Raw genomic sequence first — 12,192 nt, forward strand, 5'->3', positions numbered from 1 at the left:
CATTAGTATAATCTTTGCCTAAGTCTATGTACCTTGTGGCAAAAGTCACATTGTCCTTGTACTTTTGGGTCATATTCTTGCTTCAGAGATTCTCCAGACCAGGGTCAGCTGCTATACCTCTGCATCTCCAAGCAACTTAGAAAGTGTTTTGCCACTAATAGGCACTCTTGGATTGCATTCTGGATAAATAAACGATTAAAAGTCTCTTTTAATATTGAGAACTCATATATAGCAAATATATGCTAGGTATTGAGAAAGACACAAATAAAATAGACATCCTCAAACCTCTGAGGTAGTAATAATGCAAAGAAATATAAACATTTAATAAAAGATATATATATATTTATTTATATGTATATATACATATATATATTCCAATTTGAAAATTTCTTTGGGAAAAAAACATGAAGGAAGGTCTTATAATTAAACCAGTAGGAACAGATATAATCTAAGTTTTAAAATAAATCTATTCTATTTAAAACTATAGCAACAACTGGCAGTCCTTAAAACTCTAGAAATCTGAGACTGGACATGAGGACACACTGTAAAATTCTACTCCCCTTGATATCATCTGCAAAGAACTTTGATGAAAATTATTAATATCTGACAAAATTCTCATTTTCCCTATACTTAAATAAATGTTGAAATCCCTGGTTTTCCAGCTTCTTCTCATTCGATCTCTGAATGATCTCATTCAATCTCCATCTCATTGATTTCCATTTACTCATTCATACCTCACACACAAAGTCCAGCCTTACATATCCATTTGCCTATTTCATAATACATAAGGACTTACATATTCCAAAGTCACAGCATGTTTCTCTTGTCCCAAACAGGATCCCTAATTTCTTCTGCCTATACACACGATCCTTTGTTCTTCTTCATCTCTATCATCATCACACTAGATTTTTGGGCCAAAATAGTTAAAGCTGCCCGTCACTTTTAGTTTTCTCTACTCATGCCCTGTATCTAGGCCACCAATAGGCCCCATAGTTTAACTTTCAAAGGCTGACGTAGCTTTGACCGCTTCCACAGCTTCACTGTCACCACCTGAATTGGAGCTCCAAGCTCACGTGGACTGAACAAAACCCCAAACTTTTACTATTGCACAATCTGTTCTTATTGCTGATCTCACGTTCTACCACAGTTTAGCTCAAATGGAATGTTCATTAGCCTCCTTTTATTTTTCCTCTGCTCATCAAGGATATTCCTTTCTTAGACTCTTCTCTCTTGTTTGTTTCTTCTGCCTAGAACATTTCCCCCAGCTGTTCCCATGATTGCCTCTTCTTTTATGACCTACTTAGTAGGCATTCCATGGCCACCTCATAGACAATATAATTCGCTACCTTTTTTGTGTCCTCTAAGTTTCTGTCTCTTTCTAGTGTGTGAATTAATATTGGATAATACATTGCACACTTGTTCCTTGTATTCTCCCTGTCCCAAGGATGTACATTTTATAAGTGTAGAGATTTTTTTGTGTTAATGACCACTGCATACATAGCACACATAATAAATGCTCAAAAGTATTTGTTGGAAGGAAACTCTCCTCATACGTGACTAGCCCAGTGCTGAGGGAGGAAAGGTAACAGAGTCGCAAAACAAGATTTTATCTTTGAGCATGTCTTGACTGTGTGGCTTCAGTTACTTCAGGCTATTTTCGCTGTTGTTGTTTTTTGAAAGTTTTAACTCAGGTTTAGAGGTGAAAAGTCAAAAGTCTTAAAGGCCAGGCATATATGAAAAATAAAAGAAAAGTTTACTATTTAAAAAAAATGAAAATGTGAACTATATAAAACACACTTTACCTAAAGGTCAACCCAGCATTCTGTTCTAGAAGATTTTGACCCATGCTATGAAAGCTTCAAGGTTTTCAAGTGAAGCTGAGAGGATAAAGATGTTTTTTTAAAAAAAATATATAAATTAATTAATAAATAACAGTATTCATTTTTCTAAAAGCATATATCATTTCAATAAAATGACTCTTCTAGGTAGAAGTTAAAGTTTTCACTGTGCTTTGCTAAAGGACGTGGTTGATTTTTCTTCATTTGGTCTTTAGACTCTTAAAAATAAAAAAAGTCACAAGTCCTTGGGAACCTGTTGTAATTTTTAAAAACCATCCCAAGCTTATCTTGTGTTAAGATACATTAGAAAGTGATATTTAGACCTATTAGCCTTTCTCACAATGGAGCCTGATCTCATAGGCTGTGGTGATTCCACCTAGAATCCAGGCAGAGCTTGTTTTATGGAACAGTGACTTCTTAGTGAGCTGCAAGTCCTTTTCAAATCTCCTAAGTGATCATCATGGAGAAAAAACTTGTGACAAATTATTTCTTGAACTGAAAATGGCTTTTATAAAGTGAAAATTCACTTCTGACATAGCCAATAATCATAGACAGGGATTACAAAATATTATATATCCCCTTTCACAGTAAGCTCCTACATTCACCTATCCTTTTGTTTTCTCTGAGGAGCTATTAGCTGGAAAGTGTAACTGATCATAGGGTGGTAAGAGATCCATATGATTTTTCCCTTTTGGTGAACCAAGATTATGAACTTAATCTAAAAAAAATTCTGGTAATTAGTTCTACCTCTCTACACATGCTTCTTTACCCACAAAATACAGGCATGACACCAAATCTCAGTGTCACGTTCCCTCTTCATCCCCCTCTCCCTCTCTACCCCTGCCTTCCCCTTCTTCATCCTTCCCTTCACCCTTTCCCTTGCACTTCCTTCTGGAGGCTAGAAAATCCAAGATGTAGGTCTTCATGGATTTTTATCTAATAAGGACCTCGTCCCCATTTCAATCAAGTGGCCTTTACCAGTCATATCTCTACCAATGTCCTGCTCAGAACCGGGATTATTCACTATTTTAATTGAGCCTTTCCCTGGTGTGCTCATCTTTTATTCTGAACCTTCCCCCAGACTCTCCCATAAGGCTCTTTGCATTCACAATGTACATCAAATCTCCTTGAACCTCTACCTAACCATTACCCATTTTAGAAACTACTTCTACATTTATAGGTATTTGTTATAGCAGAACCCTACTTGTCAGCAGTAATTTATGCATCAATTTGCAATTTGGCTGCTATAACAAAAATAGCTTTTACTGAACAGTTGATAAAACTCTCCACAGAATTGACATGTATAGTTCTAGAGATCTATGTGCTAGCCTATTGCCTACTTAGTAAGGATGGATTCTTCAGAGTTGGTGAATTCTATGTGGTCTCACAGAGTAAAGAAGTAAGAAGATTCTCTTAGGCCTCTAAAGGGGTACTGTTTTCATCCCTCGGAATGGAGAGTTTTTGAGCTACTTACTTCCCGAAGGCCCCAAATCCTAGTGCCATTACTTTGGATCCAGATCAAAACACATTTTCTTTAATGCTGGGCATCAAACTCTGGACTCTAAAAAATGCACAGCCTCTAAGCAACATCCTGATATCAACAAACATGAATTTTGAGAGGATACCGGCATTCAGGTCACTGCAGAAGTCCTCAGGTCAAACCTCCAAACTCATTTACTACTTTGTAAGTTAGAAAAACAAGCTCAAACATCCATAAACACACACACACACACACACACACACACACACACACACACACACACACACCTTTTGTCTCTTGGCTTCACTTGCTATTTTTTCCCATAGAGTAATATTTGACCTTTGTGTTCACATTGAAGAAACAGATGAGCTCAAAAGGAAGAAGATACAAAAGAACTGTGTGTGTACTTTGGGTGCCTACAAGAAGTTATAACCACTCAATAGATTCCTCCTTGGCTCCAGTTACCCTTAGGAAGTATTTACAAGACACAGACCAAAATAAATGACTTTCAGCTTCTCAGTCAGGAAATGTCTTGAAGTATAGATCCTGCTGGGATAGAAAATGGCAAATGTAAACAGAAGACAAAAGAAAAGCCAGATGTCATTTGGCTGATGGCAGTTTTACCCTCTGATTATAGGATGGATGTTTCTCTTTTGATAAGACTGCCTTGACGGAATCCAAGAATACTTGTTGGGTCTCAGAGTCAAGGTCCCCAGTTTTCAACTTAAACAGCCACCATTATGTAATATGTTTCAAAGGCATTTTTATGTAATGGACCCCCAAACCACAGATACTTTTCCCACCATGATTCTCTTCCATACATTTACTGCTGACATGGGTGCCTGCTACTTGGGGGCACAAATTGGTCCAGCTGCTGAGGTTTCCATCTACCTAATAGCAACTGTACTCTGTAAATAACATAGAAGTTGTTGGGAAAATTTCCGCTCAGTGACTTTGAAACAGTTGAGAGCTGTTCTGGTCAGAGAGGAAGTGGACAAGAGCGAGAGAGATGTCAGAGGGGGTGGGGGTGGGCAAGAGGGAAGAAGATAATGAACAAAAGAAAAGCCAAACATGAAGACATTTACAGAATAAATTGAACATTTGTTGTGGTGAAAACAGGAACAAAGCATTTGAATTATGTCAATCAAGGCCATAAGTTGAAAGAGAAGTTGATTTTTAGAGTAACAAATAAGAGCGTTTATTGTTTCCAACATAGCACTGGTCATTTGCAATGTATGGTGGACAGAAAGTGGTGGGGAAGCAAGTGAAGCTTGTGATTTGCTTCACAATATAAGTTTGCAAGCTGGCTTTATGCCCCAGATAGAGGTAGTCAGTTGTTGAAATAAGAGCGGCGGGGCTGCGTTCCCAGCACCCTGGCCGCCTGCTTGGCTAGCTTATGCCCAAAATAACAACACACAAACTGTATTCATTTAAACACTGCTTGGCCCATTTCTATCTAGCCTCTTCTAGGCTAACTCTCTCACCTGGACTAGCCCATTTCTTATCATCTGTGTAGTACCGGTCTTACCGGGAAGATTCTAGCCTACGTCCATCCTGGGTCGGAGCTTCATGGCGTGCATCTTCCCAGGAGTGGGGCATGGCGTCTCTCTGAGGCGTCTGCTCCCGAGAGGAGAGCTGTGGAGTCCGAGCTCACTTCCTCTGTCAGTGGCTCCTAAGACACCAGGTTCTAAGACAAGAGGCATGCTTAATGTGTAAAAGGATTTTTATTTTTGCCTAAAATGAGGGAGCTTGATTCCAAATTGAATTCCTCTTTGAGGAGGTAGGGCAAAGATACTCACTCACCACGCCTATTGACTAAGTCCCTTCTTAATGTCCATTATAAATAGTTTGTCCTTCACAATAGCTCCATTCTCTTCCCCTTTCACTCATTTCTCCTTCTGCTTTAGTAAAAAAAAAATCATCACATTTATTTCCTTTTCCTCTCTGTGATTTTCCTAATCAGCTATATTGTGTCCAGCTCTCGGTCTACTTCCTTGGTAAAATTTAATTTCTTCATTCACCACAAAACTTAATCCTTCCCTTCACACGTGGAACCCCTAGGGGCTCCCTCCTTCCATCACTGTAGCGTTTTGTAGCGTCCTCTTCAAAGAAATGTGTGAACTCTTTTCAGGTGATTTCGTTCTCATTGGTAATCACAATAGATTTTCTCTTTCTTTGGACTTGAAATGACGGAAACCAAGTGCTCCACAAGTCACATGGTATGAGGAAATATCACCAAAATTTCCATGGAAAAATATGAAGATGCCTGCCCATTATCTCCCATTCTCATTTCATGGGTAGAGTAGATAATGCTATGCTGGAAAAAAATAAGCCTTGAATTTGAATTTAGGAGACCAGGGTTCTTATCCTACTTGAGTGACTTAAATTACAGTCTCAAATTCTGTATCTGTAGAGTTGATTAAAAGTTCTTGTGCCACAAGATTATTTACAAAGCAAATGATAGCCTGGGTAAAGTATATAATCCAGAATATAATCATCCATTTAATAAATTATAATATGCTAAATCAATTTTGTTACATTGCCCATGACTTATTTTTCTTAATCTATGATCTTATGTAAAGAAAAAGAACATTACCAAAGAAAAGCTGTCTGTGTTTCTCAAGAGTCACAGTCATATCAGAAATCTGAATCAACCTACCCAGGGAAACTGACTGATGCCAACTACAGTCAGAATCAACTAATGTGCATATAAAATATCATTTCCCTTGCCAGGTTCTAGTTACATGGTAAGCTGAATTAGTATTAGAGTATTTGCTTGATGATTACAGAATTAGATTAAATGGAGACCACCTAATCTGGTCTCTCTCAGATTTAGCATATCTCCTCTGGAAAATGCTGAACTCAAAATCTAAAATATCATTTGACTCATACTTTTGCTAAATTCAATAATACTGTCTATTTTTTCTGATGATTATTCTAGATTTGTTAAGATCATTAATTAAGCTACAGATAATCCACTGTTCTATGAGCCTGGGAGACATTATTGTCTCATTCCATTATGTGCTGATTTAATTATCCCAACTCTCAGGGACCCAGGAATGCCTCAATGGAAAAGTTTAAATATAACATATATTGGTGTTGGCCAAAGAGACTAACTGATTAACCTAGATTTCTCATTCACATTTTGTTCCTCTGGGTATATTATATCACAAATATATTATAGTAATTTTTTCAAATAAGTATGGGGAATGGGTAAGTTAATTCCCCCTGCTTAACATGTATTAGATTATTTTCTATTGAGGTTAAGTGGAACAGTTAAATCTTGCAAGCTCATTAGATTTTATTTGATTCTGAAAGTAATTTTATGATATTATTCTACTGTAGAAGAACAGAGCCGGTGGCCTAAGAAGTACAGGAGATAGTCTTGCTAAACCAACAAGATATTTTAACAGACATAATAGAACATTATCCATGAATCCTAAATAAAGGAGCTTTAATAGTTCCCTGATATACAATTAATGAAATATGTGTGAAAATGCTGTCTTCAAATTTTAATGGGATTTAAGTATTTCTTTTCTTATACAGTTACTACCTGTAAGAGTAAATTGCTAAAAGCTTCAGGATATAGTTAATTTTATTAACTGATATATCAAGAGAAATTTATTATGAACGATATATTCTGAAAAAAAAAACCCAGAATGATTAGTATATCGCTCACACAGAGAAATTTGGTGAAATTCCAAGTGTTGCTGATTTAATTGCCTTTTTCTGTTGTTTCTGTTTACTTCAGATTTAATATACAAAATTGAGCTTGCAGGGGGGCTGGGAGCAATCTTCCTCCTACTTATACTGCTGGTGGTGGTCTACAAATGCTACAATATAGAATTGATGCTTTTCTACCGACAGCGTTTTGGAGGTGATGAAACTACTGATGGTAAGGCATCTCCTGTTTCCTAACCTCAATTAATAGGCATAATTTATGGATGATCCTGTAAGAGACTATTTCTATTCTTGGAAACAGAAATTAGAATATTTAGGGGCAAAGGATTATGACATGTGCATCTTGCTCTCACAAAATTAAGGAAAAACGTTTTTATGAATAAAACTAGATAAAAATGGGATGCATTATTTTAATAGAATCTTATTCATGTAATCGTCCTGTGTTTGACATCACTTCTCAATAAAAAACTGAGCAAGATATTTCTTGACCTAAAGACAAACAACTGCTATGAAAGCCTTTCCCTTAGTAAAACACAAGAAAAAAAATTATGTGCTATTTTTGCCCAGAAAATTGAAACTTAGATACAGGTCATTTTTACCAACAAAATGCATGAACCTACATATTTTGAATACTTATAGTACCATTCTCAAAAATGATTCCAAAGATACAAATTTAGAATGTGTCTGTTACGGTTTGAATATGTGGCAACTTCATAGTCTCATATGTGTGAATACTTAGTACTTAGCTTATAGCAATGTTTTAGAAGGTTGTAAGAGCAAAGGAGGTGCGGTCTAACTGGAGGAATCCCATTGCTAGTAGAAGAACTTAACTAGGCATCAATTTCTATCTGGGATCCTTGCTTCCTGATACCGCAGGAAGTGCGCCTGCTCCACTGCCATGAAGGGCACCACATCTTCATCATCATGAAACTAAGGCAAAATAAATCTCCTTATGCTACTTTTATTGGGTAGTGTGTCACAGCAATGGAAAAAGTATCGAATGCAGTACCATAAAATTTTACTGTGTTTGCTTTATATAACTTTTAGAAATCATAAGTTTAAGTATCAAAAAATAAGTGTGTCTTTGCTGTTTTACACTTTGAACATTCAGAAATGATTTAGTTTTTTTTTCAAGAGAACAAATTGGTATTTTTCTGATTTCACATTTTACTTTTTTATTATTTAAAACAATTTTTAAATTTAAATATGTTTTGATTATATTCTATCTCTCCTCCAAGTCAAACTGTTATTTCTATCAGCATCCATAAGAAGTCATATCATATTACTAAATATAATGCACTCACTCCCCAACTACTATAAACCTTGGAAATATTAATCAATTTCAAACAGTTACCTTTAAAGTCAGTTTTAAAGGTGTTTAGTTTACTGAAATATTTAAGAGTAAACTTTTATTTACATTTCTAAGAAAGTATTTACCTTGAAGATTTAATTAATTTTCTTTATTTTTGTAATGATAGATGTGATGTCAAAACTTTTGAGAAATCTGATTTTGACATTATTGTTGCTATTACACAAATACTGATATAAATATATCTTAGTTGACTACTGTTTTCACAGCAAGTTAGGCCAATACTTCTTTATAAATTCATTTTCACGTTGTGTATTCACTTAGGAATTATAGCTAAGTATTTAAAGTAGTACTCGCTGATATTAAGGAATATCTTCACATGGAGAAATAAGGACTTTTTCTGATCATGGTTATATACACGATAACGTAATTAATTATATTCTGTTCCTATGTACAAGAGCTAATATTGGAAATTAGACTTCTAATTTATACATACGAAGTAACTGAAGTATATAGTGGGAGGGTTTGTGTGTTCTATATGAAAGAACATAAAAAGAGGCTCTTGTGGTTAATGTGCTTTAAATAACAATTATGAGGAATTTACTAATTTCAGTAAAAGGCAATACAATTTATTAGGTTTTGCTATATGAATTATTTTCTTTTTTTTTTCGAGCAACACAAGCAATCATTTATTTACCAAGAAAACTAAAATTTTTACACTATGTCAATAAGACATTTCCATATCATGAAGTACAAGTATATTATAGAAATATATTATTAAAGAAAAACAATCAACATTCCTGAGCATGATTCAATACCAACAAGTTGGGATTTGAATCAGGAAGAATGTCACAAGTTCATATTCTGTCATCATCTGTACTCAATAACCAGTAGTAACTGACTGGTTGTTGAATATACACATGAGACTAAGTTTATAGCAATATCATTGCATTGACAAGGATCTATTTGCATCTTTAGTTTTCAGATGGTCCATTTGATCAAAAGTGTCTAGTAATAATCAGAATATTATTAGACAATTGTATGCTCTAGTAGAAAATCTGTGGGGTGGGGAATGGGTGAAGGTCACTTCAAAGGTCTCCATTTCAAAGAAAAATGTAAATATTTTATATTATGTATGGAAATTCGGTGATTGAGGACATAATCTCTGTACTAGCCTAAATAAATCCTAAAAATTTAATGAATGTGTGCTGAGGATGAATAAATGAATTCTATTTGTTTAATTTTATTTATTTTATTTTGAGTATTTGCTGTTGTATATACAGTGCATGCATATGAATGTGTGTGACTTCAGGTGTGCACATGCAGAGGTCCGGAGAGTACATCTTCGGTCTCTCTCTGGCTTCTTTAAGATGCTGTCTCTCACTGAATTAGAAACTCCCCATTTCAGCTAGCTTGGCTACCCTCTGAGTTCCTGGTGTCCTTCTGTCTTTGCCACCCCAACCAACACTAAATACATATGCTCCCAAAGACATGCTTGATTTTTTTACATGGGTGTTACAGATTCCAATTCATGTTCTCATGCTTGTAAATCTAGCATTCTCAACCACTGAATCTAAGTGCTGAGTAAATGAATTTTAACATCCTTCTACAAACACACATTATATGACTCCAATGCCAGCTAAATATGCTACCAAATTCTTTATCATTTTACTTATTCTAACAGCTCATCAATACACCTTAGTTTTTTGGTATAATTTTTCTTTGTATTTTCTCATTGGCTATGTCTACATATGCACACACTCTACTTAGACATATATAGTGGCTATTTTAGTTAGGCTTTCTATTGCTATGATAAAGCACCATGACAAAAAGCAACTTGAGGAACAAAGAGTTTGTTTTATCTCTTAAGTATCAGATTTCTCTCACAGAGGGAAGTCAGGACAGGAACTCAAGACAGGAGCCTGGAGACAGGAACTGATGCAAAGACCATGGAGGAATGCTGCTTACTCGCTTGTTCTTCATGGCTTGCTTAGCCTGTTTTTTTTATATGGCCAGCTCTCAGTAATGGTACTGAACATAGTGGGCCAGGCCCTCCCACATCAGCCATTAATCAAGAGAATACCCACAGGCCAATCTAATGGAGATATAGTTGCATTTGAAGTTCTCGCTTCTCAAATGACTCTAGATTTTGTAAGCTGAGAAATGCCTAAGCAAGACAGTGACATTATACATACATTGATTTTTTAATTTTGTATATGCATTTGTATATATGTATGTAGGGGAAAACGTGTTTGTGTGAGTGCATGATAGATCACATGTTGATCCTCAGGTCCCTTCTACCTTTTCTGGGAGACATGGTCTCTCACTGGCCTGAAACTTCAGTCTAGATTCTCAGCGATGCCTCCTCTCCCATGTGACCATCGTATACACAAGTACATACACATATGTACATAGACGTATGGATTTCGTGAAAGTTTTTATGGAAATATTTTGTTTAATAAAATAGAACTCATCCAACAAGCTTTGATGTTCTATCTATTTTTAATTCACCTCATTTCCACCCACTACAGATTGCTTTATTTATTTGAACTACCAGTTTTTCAATAAATATTTAAGAGTTTCCTTTCAGATCAACACTATACACATACATACAAATAAGTCCTAAATTAGTTACTGGGTATACAGTAGTCAAAACGTTTATAGAGTTCTGTTCCCTTTAGAAGTTAAGGGCTTAGGACTGTGTTCAGTATAGCCGCAGGAGAACTGGGCTGCAGAAATGGGAATGACTCCCCGATGATGAACAAAATTAAAATTAGATTTTAAAATATGGAAGGACAGGTGTGACAACAAGAAAATTCTTCCACAAATAGTTCGGTTGTCTTCGTAACTTCTCTCTTCATTAGGAGCAGCATAGTTCTGGTGGCCGCTGTGCCAGCCGCCTTGTCTGCATTGTTCCCTAGTTTCTGGTTCCTCAGATAAGTTTAGTCTGTGGAATTTAGCACAGAGCACTCATTAGTGTTGTCTAGAAAAGCGGTGTCACTGAACTGCCTCTTGGTTTTCAAACAATTGTCCAGCCTGGCTGTTAACTTTATTTGCATCATGTTGATGCCTTTACTCTATTCATCTTGTCCTTCTATGTGAGCAACAGCTGTGCTATTCATGAAAATTTCTTGGCTCTCTACATAAGACTGAAGTGCCTTTTAAAGCTGTGGCATCTGAGTCATTGCTGGCTCACTAGCTGGTATCCTGAAGTCTCTGAGACATCTGACATGGTGTCTTTGAGAGCTCTTTCCTGCTCCAGCCAGTTACAATAAGTCCTTCACCTTTTAGTCACCTTGTAGGGATATAACTGAAACCAAAGCACCTTTTTTTTTCCAGAAAGAATTATGCTTCCAGAATGCTAGGTAAAACCGATTATACAGGTACATATTCAAATATTAACATGGCAAAGACATAGATATTCTATTTCACAATTGAACTAGTATATAACAATACAGAAATGGTTTACTAGAAGAATGTGTATATATTGAGCTATAACGTTAGGACATAGTAAAGGAAGTTAAGAAAGTACCAGGTACAAGTGAATTTTAGCATAGTCAAAGAGTAAATCACCAAAGTCTGAATAAGCAATAGGCTAAGATTCTTGAACTTCTCATATGCTAGACAGTAGAGTCACCTAGCAACTGAACATTGTTAAGTACACAGTAGATGCTCAACAAATCGTGGTTCAATTTAGTTAGGGTTGTGAGATGGGAAACAAAGGTCTAGCCTGACATGGAGTTTGAAGCAGCAATACTATCTACCAAGAACAATAAAATAGATTCTGCTCATAGGAATAGAGCTTTTTGTCCTTTGGACTGTTTTATTCTTCCAGCTGTGCATCATCGGCAGCTTTGAGTCCCAGGTGAGTAATTATAGCTGGA

The 12,192-nt window shown here is 36.0% G+C and overlaps 1 protein-coding gene across 1 annotated transcript in view; it reads left to right on the plus strand.

Moving 5' to 3' along the window:
- The window catches only part of Il1rapl2 (interleukin 1 receptor accessory protein like 2), a 1,189,456-nt gene that overhangs the window by 1,159,766 nt on the left and 17,498 nt on the right, over nt 1–12,192 (plus strand). The window contains exon 9 of the mRNA XM_075958150.1: nt 7,070–7,213. Within this exon, the coding sequence (XP_075814265.1) occupies nt 7,070–7,213 (144 nt within the window). The remainder of the gene's footprint in view (nt 1–7,069; nt 7,214–12,192) is intronic.

This window comes from Microtus pennsylvanicus, chromosome X (assembly GCF_037038515.1).
Source record: "Microtus pennsylvanicus isolate mMicPen1 chromosome X, mMicPen1.hap1, whole genome shotgun sequence".
Taxonomy (NCBI): Eukaryota; Metazoa; Chordata; class Mammalia; order Rodentia; family Cricetidae; genus Microtus; species Microtus pennsylvanicus.